This window comes from Lichenostomus cassidix, unplaced genomic scaffold (assembly GCF_008360975.1).
Source record: "Lichenostomus cassidix isolate B80296 unplaced genomic scaffold, HeHo_3.0 HiC_scaffold_528, whole genome shotgun sequence".
Classification (NCBI taxonomy): Eukaryota; Metazoa; Chordata; class Aves; order Passeriformes; family Meliphagidae; genus Lichenostomus; species Lichenostomus cassidix.
In genome coordinates, this window is record NW_028147563.1 from 193,692 (window position 1) to 207,656 (window position 13,965).

A 13,965-nucleotide genomic window follows, 5' to 3' on the forward strand; every position below is an offset into this window, starting at 1 on the left:
GATTGGAAAATTCCTCTCCCATCTTTGCTCTGCCGGAAAAACGGAACCAAAATTTAGGAGCAGAATTCCCAAAAGTCAAAAATGTCTGTTCCTCCTGATCCAATCCAGGATGAGAAGATCCTGATCCTGGGAATCTTTGAGGACAGTGATTTCCACTGGTGTGGGATCAGACAAATCCAGGGAAGGGGTTGGGATTTCCCTATGGATGCAGCAGAGATTCCCACGGTGTCCAGGTGGATCCAAAGGGATTGGGACAAACAGGACATGGATCCAAGAAGGGAGGAGAAAGCTCAAGATGAGGGAAGATCCACAGGTCCCGAAAAACCTGGGATAGCGCGAGGTGTCCCTGCCCAGGGAATGGGATGAACTTTGAGGTCACTTCCCGCCAAAACCATTCCATGATTTTCCCGCTCCATCCTGAGGAGCAAGGATTTGGGGAATTATTTTTCTCCCATTGATGCCTCCCAAGATCTCAGGGGGATCCAAATCCATCCTTGGACATTCCCAGGGATCCAGGGGCAGCCACAGCTTCCCTGGGAATTCCAGCCCAGCCGGGAATTCCTTCCCAAATCCCAAAAATCTCTCCTTTCCCACTGGGAAGCCATTCCCTGTATCTGTCCATTCATCCCTTTTCCCAAATCCCTCTCCAGCTCTCCTGGAGCCCCTGGAAGGAGCTTCGAGGATTCCCTGGATTTATCCCCAATCCAAGACTCAAATAAAAGGGAGGAATTTGCCCCTGGGATAAAAGCTGTGGGCAACCAAGTATGGAAGAATGAATTCCGGAGCAGCCGTGTGAAATTCCCAAAGTTTGGGAATCGCCGAGTTTAATAATGTGGGAAAGGAAATGGTGGATCAATAATGATAATGGGATAATTCATTAATTAGCTGTTGCTTATTAAGTGATTAATTAATCCCTTAGCAGGGGATTGATCATCCAGGAGGAATAATGGAATTTTGGTTGGCGATCCAACGGGAATGTCAACTCCAAGACATTCAGGAAATTCTTGGGAATATCCTTGGGAAACTTCCAAGGAAAACCAAAAGCCAAAAAGTGTTGGTTTATTTTCTTGGAATGGTTCCTTTGTTGGATGCTTGGAAGGCAACTTGTCCATGGATTTATCCATAAAAAAATTGACATTCCAGGGAAAACAGAGTCCAGAATAGTCTAGAAGGATCCACCAGGAGAGCACCAAGCAGGAAGGGAATGGTTGGAAGAGATAAATCCAACTTGCCCTCCTCGGAAAACAGGGAATAGGGGAACACGTCATTTAATTAAATATTAATTAAATTAATTAAATATTCATCACCAAACAAAGGAACGGCGGAGCAGAATCCCATCTTTCAGTCAGAATCCCGGGAAAAGGCAAAGCCAGGGAAAAAGGAGGATCTCCGACTGAAACTACCAATGGGAAATTGAAATTCATTCCTAAAATTAATTAAATCAATTCTAATTAACCAGAGTAAGGCAGCGAAAAAATGGATTTGAAATCCCATCTGATCATCCCTGATCCCTTTTCCGGATGGATGGAAAATCCATCCGGAATCCTTTGCCGGAGCAAGGGCGGGAAGGTGAAAACGGAAGGAGAAATGGGAAATTTCCTGGAGTTTTTTGCTTCTGAACTTTTCCCTTTGGAATATTGTTATTCCCGACGGTTGATATCCAGGCGTGGAACACAATCTCTGATGGAAAAGGGGAGGATAATTCCAGCCCTTCCTCCTGTTTTCCCATTATTCCATCCCCGGGAATGCACATTGGATCTCCTGGCTTCCCTCAGAGGCAATTCCATGCATCCCTGTGGTGGAGGATCTTTGGGATCTTCGGAAATGGGATGGAATTCTTACGGAATGAGAGTTGAATTGGAATCCATCACATCCCATGTGGAAAACTCCCCCAGGATCTCTTCCATCAGGAAATTCCGTTGGATTGGTGGCTATGGATCTCCACATGGATCAGCTCAGAGCTGATTCCCATCATCCGGACAACCGGATTTAATTTGGGAATTCCCTTCCCAGGAATCACCTCGGCATTCCCAGGAGAGCTCCCATCGCCCAACCCCTCACTGGAGAGTTAAAAAAATTCCCAGTTTTGGATCAATTCCCACAAAATCCAACAGCAGCGGTTTGCTCCTCCCGGAGTCCGTATTCCAGCCCTCCGTTCCCAACATTCCCAACGGAGAACATCCCGGGATTCCGTCACGGGGAGAGGTGGGGCCGGAATGTGCGCGGCCGGATCATCATGACCACCTTCCGGAGGGAATAGTAGTCCGTGTCCTTCCAGGAATACCACACGATGCCATCCGGGCCCAGCATCTTCCGGTTCTTGATGGAATACCGGCCGCCCTGGGAAGCGGAAAAACGGAGTTTGGGAAAATCCATGGAATCACCGCTGGGAAGGGATCGTTGGAAAACCGACTGCTGGGAAACGCGGGAGTAAAAAAATTCAGGATAACGTGGGGAAAACCCATAAATCCATAATTTTTTCCATTGGGGTCACATTGGAATCTCAGGCGGCTGAGTCGCCCATTCCAGAGGTTTCCATATCATTCCAAACCCCAGCGGGTTGAGGGATTTCTGGAAAATTTGGATCACTCAGCGATCCTTTTATTCCCGATCTGGAGAGGTTGGTCAAGCCAGGTGGGAATGATTTTGGAATTGGGAATGATGTCCCTGGGAATGGGATGGGAGGGAAGAGCCTCAGGCTGTGCCAGGGGAGATTTTGTTGGATATCGGGAAAAATTCCTGCCTGGAAAGGGTTTTCCAGCCCAGGGCAGTGGTGGAATTCCTTTTATTTATTGTAATAAAATTTTTATCATTTATTATTCCTTTAATTTAATTTAAATCCCTGTGGATTTGGCACGGATCAGCGGTGGGACTGGGAACGCTGGGAATGGTCGGATTCAGCCTCGGAGAGCTTTTCCAACCTCAAAAATTCCACCATTTCCACAATTTCCATTTCCAACCTCAAAAATTTCCACATCACCCTCCTCCCAGCCCTGCTCCTCCCACTCCACCACCTCCATCCCACTTTTTCTCCACGTCCATCCCTCAAATCTTGGAAAAAAACCCCAAAAATTCCCAAATCTCCATCCCACCTTGTAGTAAACGCCGTTGAGGTTGGAGAAGAAGCACTGGTGGTACCACCAGCCGCCGTGGGAGATCTCGGCGCAGATATTCCCGGAATCCGGAGTGCTGAAGCTCCGCTTGTTGTGGTACCAGGCGAAGGAATCCTCCACGGTGCCGCTGAACCCATCCACGTGCAGCCGGTAGAAGTTCTCCTCGTCCTCGATGCTGCCGGAAATAAGGGAATATTTAGTTGGGATTTTTGGGATTTTGCCGGGATTGTGCTTTCCAATTGGGATGTGGAATTCTTGCTCCAGCTGCTTTTTAAATGGGATTTATTCATGGCAAAAAGGCAGGGATGAAGAGGTTTTTTCTTTTGTGGGATGGGTGAGTTTGGGAATTTTGGAATTTTGGGATGGAATGGAGGGAGGAAGACTGGGAAAGCACAACAAAGGGATATGGGAGCAATTTGGGGCTCCTAAAATTTAAAAAAAACTAAGAAACAAAAAAATCTATTAAAATATTTTTAAAACTATTTAAAAAATTTAAAAAACTATTTAAAGTCACCATAAAAAAATCCCCAGAAATGAAGACTAGGGCTCCTAAAATCAATAAAAAAGCAAAAAATCACACACAAAAAAAAGTGCCAAAAATCCCAAGAAATCGCAGGAAAAAAAACCCTAAAATTCTCACCAAAAATCCTAAAAAGATCTTTAAAAATCCCCCAAAATTCCTAAAAAAAAATCACAAGAAAAATCCTGAAAAAAAATCCCTGAAAAATAAAAAAAGTCCTAAATTTTTTTTTAAAATCATTTAAAAAACATTTTAAAAATCCACAAAAAATACCCAAAAAGTAAAATTGGGTCCAAAAAGTACCAGGGACCATGCAGGGATTATCCATTGGATCCACATCTCCCATGGATCTGGAATTTGACTGTGGCCAGATGATGCTCGACATTCCCTAATTCCCATCCAACTTCAAATTTGGGATGAAAGAAGAAATTTTGGATGAAAAAGAGAAAGGAGAAATTTGGGACGAAAAGGAGAAACTTGGGACGAAAAGGAGAAACTTGGGAAGCAAAGGACAGCCTGAACTCAGCCTGGAAACCCTTCTAGACAGAATTCCCATCTCCTGAGGATCTCCCAGGTTGGAAATCCTTGGAATTATCCCACATTTTACCTGAACACCTGGTAGAAGGCGTGTTTGTGCTTGTTATTCCAATCCTCCAGGTCGATCCGCAGGGAATAATCCCCCTGGCTCGTCATCCGGTGGATGTTGTCGTTCCCCAGCCAGAACTCCCCATTGAGGTCCCCAAATCCCTCCTTGTACTCGTTCCAGGTCCGGTTGAAATCCACGGATCCGTCCTGCCGCCTCTGGATCACCGTCCAGCCCCCGCCTGCCGGGACAGGGTGGGAAATGGGAGAATCCAGGAAAATCCAGAGGGAAGCCGGAGGGAATCCCTTTAGGGAAGGAGTTGTTGGCAAAGGTGTGGAATTTGCATCCCTGGAAGTGTCCAGGAGAGCTGGAGAGGGATTTGGGATCTTGGGATTGAGGGACAGGATACAGGGAATGGATTCCCAGTGGGAAAGGGGAGATTTTTTGGGATTGGGGAAGGAATTCCCGGCTGGGCTGGAATTCCCAGGGAAGCTGTGGCTGCCCCTGGATCCCTGGGAATGCCCAGGATGGATGGATTTGGATCACACTGAGATCACAGAAAATCTGGGAATGGGATGGGATTTAAGCTCCATGGATCCAAACCATTCCGGGATTCTGGGATCAAGGACACTCTGAATCCATCCAGAGGGATTTTGCTGGAATTTGGGGATGGCAAAGGGCAGGGAGATCCTTGCTGGAGTGCCGAGATTCCCAGGGAAGCTCCTCGATCCCGAAATTCCTTCCCAGGATGGATCCAATCTCAGGCTGGGAGAGCTGGATTTCCCAGGGAGGGAATTCCCTGGGAAAGGGGAGATTTCTCGGGATTTGGGAAGGAATTCCTGCCTGGGCTGCAATTCCCAGGGAAGCTGTGGCTTCCCCTGGATCCCTGGGAATGTCCAAGGATGGATTTGGATCCCCCTGGGATCATGGGAGATGCCCCTGGAATGGGATGGGTTTTAAAATTCCCTTCCCACCCAAAGCATTCCAGGATTTAGGATTCCCTATATCCTCTTTGAAAAAAACCCATGGAATCATGGAATATTTCAGTTGGAATCATCGATCCAGCTCCAGGACACCCCAAAATTCCCACTCCATCCCTGAGGGAATCATCCAAACCCTCCCAGCTCTCCAATAACCTTGGGAATTTCCCCATTCCCTGGGGAGCCATTCCAGTGCCCAACCAGCCTCGGGATCAGCAGGATCCCACAAATCCCACCCAAAACTTTCCCGGGAAAAGCCGTGGGATATTTTTCCCGGACCTTCCGTGTCCATCTCGCACAGGACCTCGATGGGAACGCCGCGGACGGAGGGCAGGATGCTGTAAATCCCGGATCTCCGCAGGCCGTTGTAGTAGACGGAAGCGCAGTCGATGGGACAGTTCCGGCCGTGTCTGAGCTCTGGAATGGGAATGATGGGAATGGGAACGGGGATGGGAATGGGAATGGGAATGGGAATGGGAATGGGAATGGAAATGGAAATGGAAATGGAAATGGAAATGGAAATGGATATGGAATGGAAATGGATATGGATATGGAATGGGAACGTGAATAGGAAGGGAAATGGGAATGGGAATGGGAAGAGAATGGAAATGGAAATGAGAATGGGAATGGGAATGAGAATGGGAATGGGAATGGGAATGGGAGTGGGAATGATGGGAATGGGAATGATGGGAATGGGAATGGGGATGGGGATGGGAGTGGGAATGGGGATGGGAGTGGGAATGATGGGAATGGGAATGGGAATTGGAATGGGAATGGGAATAGATTTGGGAATGGAAATGGAAATGAGAATGGGAAGGGAATGAGAATGGGAATGAGAATGGGAATGGGAATGGGATGGGATGGGAATGGGAGTGGGAATGATGGGAATGGGAATGATGGGAATAGGAATGGAATGGGAATGGGAATGGAAATGGATATGGGAATGGGAATGCGAATAGGAAGGGAAATGGGAATGGGAATGATGGGAATGGGAATGATGGAAATGGGAATGGGAATGGGAATGGGAATGGGATGGGATGGGATGGGGTGGGATGGGATGGGGATGGGGATGGAATGGGAAGGGAAAGGGAAGGGAAGGGAAATGGAAATGAGAACGGAAATGAGAATGAGAATGGGAATGGAAATGCAAATAGAAAGGGAAATGAGAATGGGAATGGAAATGGGAATGGAAATGCGAATGGGAAGTGAAATGGGAATGTGGAGAGCCACAGTTACAGCCTGGAGGGAAGGATGGGATTTTCCTAGAAAGCTGAAAAAGTTGAGGAAAAAAAATTCCTGGATTTGGAGGTTCAAGGATGAAAGTTTGGCAAAGAGGCTCCAGGTACTGCTGGCCATGGGGGATTTTTACAGAGCTTTCTGGAGCCTAAAGGGGGTCTAGGGTTATTCCAGGAAAAATCCTAAATTATTCCAAGGAAAACCCCAAATTATTCCAAGGAAAACCCCAAATTATTCCAGAGAAAACAACCAAAACCCAGGCAAAAAAAAATCATTAAAAATAGAGAAATAATGGAATTGTTTTGAAGCGGAAAAGTTTCAAAGCTCTGATTCCGTGCTGGGAATTTTGGAAGGAAAACCCCAAATTATTCCTGGGAATATTTTTCCACAATTCCTGGAGTTATCCAGGGAGTAAAACCTGACAAAAGAAAAACCCTGGAAATTCTTTCATTTAACAAAAAGAAATAGGGGGAAATAACGACAACTGGTTGGTTTTTGAAGCGGAAAAGTGAATTTTTCATGGAAAAAACCCCAATTCTGGGTGATTTTTGGGTGGAAAACATTCCCCAGATTCAGGCAGGAAGCTCCCAACTCCGGGCGAGATCCTGAGCCTCTCCCACAATTCCAGAGTGAGAAAATCCACGGATGGAAAAATTCACGGAAATGGTATGGAAAGGAACTCTGAGCGCTTTTCCCGCTACCATTCCCAACCTCATTCCCAACCCCATTCCCGACCCCATTCCCAACCCTATTCCCAACCCCATTCCCAACCCTATTCCCAACCCCATTCCCACCACCTGGACGCTCCATCTCCTCGGGAATCCGGATATCGGCGGGATGCAGGCAGCTGGGATTCCTCCAGGCCCAGTCGGCCAGCGCGGAGATGTTGTTGATCTGCGCCTGGATGTCGTAGAGCAGCGTGGCCTGGATGTGCTGCAGCGTGCTGGATTCCCGGGAATGCTGCTCCAGGTCCTGCAGCCGCTGGAGGAGGCTCTGGTTCTGCCCGGCCGCCTCCTCGTGCTGCGGGGAAAAAAACGGGAAAAACCGGGATTGGGAACGGCGGGATGGATTGGCGGATGGAACATTCCAGGGGAAAAGATCTGTCCATTCCGTGGGTGAAATTTAAATATTTGGGATTGATTCCTGGAGAAATTATCCAGGGGTGGTGTTGGAATTCTCATCCCGTGGCTTGATATTCCCGGGATCCCATGGAGGGAATTGCATGGAAAGCCAGGAGCAGGTTGGGAATGTGGGAATCTTTTCCAAACATTTTCATCCTTGGGATATTCCAGCTCATCCCATTCCATGGGCAGGGACACCTTCCATGATCCCAGATGGATCCAGTCTTTCCTAGGGAAGGTCAAAGGCGGAGATTCCATGGATAAAACTCAGGGATTTGGGATTGATGTTGAGGAAATTATCCCTGGAATTCTCCTAATTTGAGTTCTGACCCTGCAAAATTCCAAGAGCTGGAATTGCCCATGGAAAAACCCCCATGGACACCTCCACCTGGATCTCCATGGCTTTGGGATTGGGATGGATCCTCAGCCCTTACAAGAGGCAAGGAGACATCATGGATAAAACTCAAGGATCAAAACTCCAGGAAAAATTACCCCTGGAATGCTCCCGATCTGATTTCCAACCCCGCTAAATTCCCGGAGCCAGGATCACCCTGGAAAACCCCCATGGACACTTTCACCTGGATCTCCATGGCTTTGGGAATGGGATGGATCTGCATCCTTTCCTAGGAAAGCTCAAAGGTGGAGATTCCATGGATAAAACTCAGGGATTTGGGATTGATGTTGAGGAAATTATCCCTGGAATGCTCTTGATCCATCCCATGGTCAGAACTCTAGGTCTGGTCGGGGAAACCACTCTGGGAAAGGTGGAGGAGAGTCCGTGGATAAAACTCAAGGGTTTGGAATTGATGTTGAGGAAATTATCCCTGGAATGCTCCTGATCTGATTTCCAACCCCACCAAATTCCCGGAGCTGGAATCACCCTGGAAAACCCCCACGGCCACCTTCACCTGGATCTCCAGGGCTTTGGGAATGGGATGGATCTGCAGCCTTTCCCAGGAAGGATGAAAGGTGAAGATTCCATGGATAAAACTCAAAGATTTGGGATTGACATTGGGGAAATTATCTCTGGAATGCTCCTAATTTGAGTTCCAACCCTGACAAATTCCAAGACCTGGAATCACCCATGGAAAAACCCCATGGTCATCTCCACCTGTATCTCCAGAGCTTTGGGAATGAGAAGGATCCACAGCCCTTCTAAAGGTGGAGAAGATCCCATGGATAAAACTCAAAGATTTGGGATTGACGTTGAGGAATTTATCCCTGGAATGCTCCTGATCCATCTCCAGAGGTTCAACCCACGGTGGGAGCACCACATTCCAATCTCACCAAATTCCCAGACCCCGAATCACCCTGGAATCACCACCCGCGGCCACCTCCACCTGTATCTCCAGGGCTTTGGGAATGAGAAGGATCCACAGCCCTTCTAAAGGTGGAGAAAATCTCATGGATAAAACTCAAGGATTTGGGATTGATGTTGAGAAATTTATCCCTGCAATGCTCCTGATCCATCTCCAGAGGTTCAGCCCACAGTGGGAACATCACATTCCCACCCCACGAAATTCCCGGAGCCAGAATCACCCCAGAAAACCCCCCACGGCCACCTCCACCTGTATCTCCAGCGCCTTGATGCGGTGCCGGTGGTTGCGGAGCTCCTCCTGCAGCTCGGCGATCAGCTCGCGGAGCTCCAGGATCTGCTGCTTGCGCTCCTCGTTCTCGTGGAGCCAGTAGGACACCTCGTCGGTGCAGCGGAACAGGTCGGGGCAGCGCTGCTCGTCGCCCTGCGGCAGGGTGGCCACGATGCGGCAGCGCCCGTTGGGCAGCACCTGGTTGCTGTACTCCCCGCACTGGATCAGCCCCGGGCTTTCCCGGGGATCCTCGTGCTCCCGGTAGGCCGCGGGAAGGGATTTTTCCAGGGAATGCTGGCTCAGCGCGGCCAGGAGGAGCAGGGAGAGCAATCCGGCTCGTCCCGGGCGGAATTCCATGAGGGAAGAGCGGGCGATGGGCTGGGATGGGGTTGGATCCGGGTGGGGTGATTCCCAGGGCATGGCGATCCCGGGAAGCGCGGCTTTGCGGGATCAGAGCGTCCGGAGGGATGATCCCATAAAATTCCAAGCTGGGATTGGCTGGGATCCTGAGCTCTCTGCGGTTCTCTCCCTCTGGAGCGGCTGGGGAAGTTGGGATGAGGCTGTCGCTCTCTCGGGAAGGGAATTCCGGAATTCTGCCCTCTTGGGATCAGGTGTGGGAAGGAGATGACTCCCTTGGACCGAATATCCCGGGATTCTGGCGCTCCCTGGAATGGGAATCAGAGCAAGGAGAGGATGAGGGAATAGGAGATGTGCATCCAGAGGTGCTGCCAGAATTCCTGCTTCCCGTTCCTGCCATTCCCAAGGACTCAGGGCATGGATCAGATCCTACAAATTTTCCCTATCCTGTTTCAGCCATTCCCAGGGACACAGAATGTGGATTAGATCCCTAAACATTCGCAATCCCACTCCAGCCATTCCCAGGGATATCCACAGATCAGATCCCACAAACATTCCCTGTCCCATTCCAGCCATTCCCAGGGATATCCCTGGATTTGGGGCTCTCTCCATATCCCTGTGTAGGATTTTCCCTATCCCATTCCCAGAAAACAGGACGTGGATCAGACCCTTCCCAGCATTCCCAATCCCATTCCAGCAATTCCCAGAAAACAGAACACGGATCAGACTCATCCCAACATTCCCTATCCCATTCCCAGAAAACAGAACATGGATCAGACCCTTCCCAACATTCCCAATCCCACTCCAGCCATTCCCAGGGGCACAGGGCATGGATTAGATCCCTAATTCTTCCCTATCCCATTCCAGCCATTCCCAAAGACACAAAGCATGGATTAGGCCCTCCTCCAACATTCCTTATCCCACTAGCAATTCCCAAGGATTCAGGGCATGGATCAGATCCCACAAACATTTCCTATCCCATTCCAGCCATTCCCAGAAAACAGGACGCAGATCAGACCCTTCCCAACATTCCCGATCCCTCTCCAGCCATTCCCAGGGATATCCATGGATTTGGGGCTCTCTCCACATCCCTGTGTAGGATTTTCCCTATCCCATTCCCAGAAAACAGAGCATGGATCAGATCCCACAAACATTCCCAATTCCATTCCAGCCATTCCTAGGGATATCCATAGATCAGATCCCCCCAATTCTTCCCTATCCCATTCCAACCATTCCCAAGGACACAGGACACAGATAAGATCCCACAAACCTTCCCTATCCCACTGCAGACATTCCCAAGGATTCAGGGCATGGATCAGATCCCACAAACCTTCCCTATCCCATTCCAGACATTCCCAGGAACATCCATGGATTACACCTGCCCCCCCAACATTCCCAATCCCATTCCAGCCATTCCCAGGGATATCCATGGATTTGGGGCTCTCTCCACATTCCTGTGTAGGATATTCCCTATCCCATTCCCAGAAAACAGAACATGGATCAGATCCCACAAACATTTCCAATCCTATTCCAGCCATTCCCAGAAAACAGGACACAGATCAGACCCTTCCCAAAATTCCCTATCCCATTCCAGCCATTCCCAAGGATTCAGGACATGGATTCGATCCCACAAACATTCCCTATCCCACTACAGCCATTCCCAGAAAACAGGACGCAGATCAGACCCTTCCCAACATTCCCAATCCCATTCCAGCCATTCCCAGGGCCATCCACGGATTTGGGGCTCTCTCCACATCCCCGTGTAGGATTTTCCCCTGGGAATCTCTAACTCCACATGGAATTACCCACGCGGGGATCCCAAACCACCCTGGAAGGACCTGGATGGATCCCAATCCAGCCGGAATGTGGAGGAATCCCACCCAGGCGGGAAAACACCCCTTTCCCCCTTTTATCCCAAAAAACCGAGCTCCCCAGGGAATGGGAGGGAGTTTACCTCTCTTCCCAAGATTTCTCCCCAAAAACAAGGACAAGGAACGGGAAAAACCCCCAGAATTCCCAACCCACCTCCGGCGGCGTCCGGCGGCGGCGAGCGGCTGGCTCCGGCCGGCCATGGGGGCCACGGAATGCTGATTCCCACTGATCCTCTCACGGCGCTAAAAATAGGGACGAGCGAGCCGCCGGCGGGAAGGAGGATCCCGCGGAGCCCGGCGTGACCTTCTCAGCGCCCGGGGATTATCCCGCAGCCTCCGGAGCCTCGGGAGCGGCTGCTCCTCACCCCAAATCCCAAATCCCAAATCCCAAATGTGTTTTCCTATCCCGCAGCCTCCGGAGCCTCGGGAGCGGCTGCTCCTCATCCCAAATCCCAAATCCCAAATGTGTTTTCCTCTCCCGGAGCCTCGGGAGCGGCTGCTCCTCATCCCAAATCCCAAATGTGTTTTCCCATTGTGAGATTGTGGGGATTGTGGGGATTGTGGGGTTTTTTCCCGGAGTTTTTATGGGAAAGTTTTCCCAGAGGAGGGAAATCTCTGTTGGGTTTTTTTGTTATCCTAAAGGGTTTTTCTCCTGGATTTTGGGAGGGAAGGAGGATATTCTCAGCTCCCGGGGATTATCCCGGAGCCTTCGGAGCCTCATCCCAAATCCCAAATGTGTTTTCCCATTCTGAGATTGTGGGAATTGTGGGGTTTGTGGGGTTTTTTCCCGGAGTTTTTATGGGAAAGTTTTCCCAGAGGAGGGAAATCGCTGTTGGGTTTTGGTTTTTATCCCGAAGGGTTTTCCTACCGGATTTTGGGAGGGAAGGAGGATCCCGGTGTGACCTTCTCAACTCCCCGGGAGCGGCTGCTCCTCATCCCAAATCCCAAATGTGTTTTCCCTATCCCGGGATTGTGGGTTTTTTCCCGGAGTTTTTATGGGAAAAGTTTGCCAGAGGAGGGAAATCGCTGTAGGGTTTTGTTTGTTATCCCGAAGGGTTTTCTCCTGGATTTTGGGAGGGAATATAATGCCTGCTGGTTCGTTAATTAGGTGGGTTAATTAATCGGCCCTAGGGATGTGGAGTGGTAATTAAATACGGAAATTCTATATGAATGTGGGGTGTTAATTAAATACAGAAATTATTCAGCCACAGGAATATGGGGTGTTAATTAAATATGTAAATTATTCAGTCATAGGAATGGGGGGTGTTAATTAAACACAGAAATTATTCAGATGCAGGAATGGGAGGTGTTCATTAAATATGCTAATTATCCCCTAATTCTCCCAGCCCTAGGAATGGAAGATGTTCATTAAATATGCTAATTATTCCCTAATTCTTCCAGCCACAGGAATGGGAGGTGTTCGTTAAATATGCTAATTATCCCCTAATTCTTCCAGCCACAGGAATGGGAGGTGTTCATTAAATATGCTAATTATTCCCTAATTCTTCCAGCTCTAGGAATGGGAGCTGTTAATTAAATATGCTAATTATCCCCTAATTCTTCCAGCTCTAGGAATGGGAGGTGTTCATTAAACATGCTAATTATCCCCTAATTCTTCCAGCTCTAGGAAAAGGAGGTGTTAATTAAATATGCTAATTATCCCCTAATTCTCCCAGCCCTAGGGATGGGAGGTGAAAGCAGGGAATTCCCTCCCGGAAAAATCTATTGGTTTTTGGGGTTTTGGGGTTTGGTTTTTGGGGTTTTGGGGTTTGGTTTTTGGGGTTTTCTGCCCTTAATCCCAAGGATGATCCCAAAAATTCCAAGAGGCTCTGGCGGTCTCCAGAACCACGGGAAAGGCCCGGAAAAGGGAATTTTTGCTGGGAAAAGTCTGATGGGATGGAATCTCGGGGCTTTTCCATCAGCTTTCCCAAATATCCATGGATCAGATCCCAAAAACCTTCCTTATCCCATTCCAGTCATTCCCATGAGAAGCAAGGAGGAAAAATCAGGAATTCTGACCCCCTGGGATGCTGAGAAAATTAATCCCAACCCTCCAAATCCCTCTTTTTTGGGATTTTTCAGGAAGTTTTTCAGGAACACCCGGAGCATTCCCGGTGGGAATTCCTGTCCAAATTCCAAATCCGGAATGGATCCTGCCTGTCCCACTGGGAATTTGGGATGCAGGATTCGGGAATGTTCCCAGCGGGAAATTTGGGATCTGGCAGGGATCAGCGGGAAAATCCATATGGGATATTCCCATCTCCATCCCCTTCCCGCCGCCGGGATCGCTCCGGGAATTCTAGCTCTTCCCAGGGATTTTCCGGGAGCAGCGCGGGGAATTGAGGGTTAATTGTCCTGGTTAATGAGCCCGAGGTGATTAATGAGCCCGAGGTGATTAAGGAATTCCTGGAATTCCTCTGCTGCCATCCCGCTGTGCCTCCAGGGATTCCCGCGATCCTACAAATTCCTGATCCCACAAATCCCTGATCCCACAAACCCTCGATCCCACAAACCCTTGGGAATGGGATCCTACAAACCCCTGATCCCACAAACCCACCATCCCACAAACCCTCCATCCTACAAACCTTCGATCCCACA

General features: G+C 49.1%; 1 protein-coding gene across 1 annotated transcript; it reads right to left on the bottom strand.

Annotated features, from left to right (window-relative positions):
- Positions 1–822: 822 nt before the first annotated feature.
- On the bottom strand, positions 823–9,603 carry LOC146422065 (fibrinogen-like protein 1). The gene is made up of 6 exons (XM_085046747.1): positions 9,122–9,603; positions 7,230–7,452; positions 5,476–5,613; positions 4,241–4,457; positions 3,093–3,288; positions 823–2,340 (listed from the first exon to the last, which is right to left on the bottom strand). Exons 1-6 carry the CDS (start codon positions 9,557–9,559, stop codon positions 2,194–2,196), a joined length of 1,359 nt encoding a protein of 452 aa, XP_084902873.1. The 5' UTR covers positions 9,560–9,603; the 3' UTR covers positions 823–2,193.
- Positions 9,604–13,965: the final 4,362 nt, after the last annotated feature.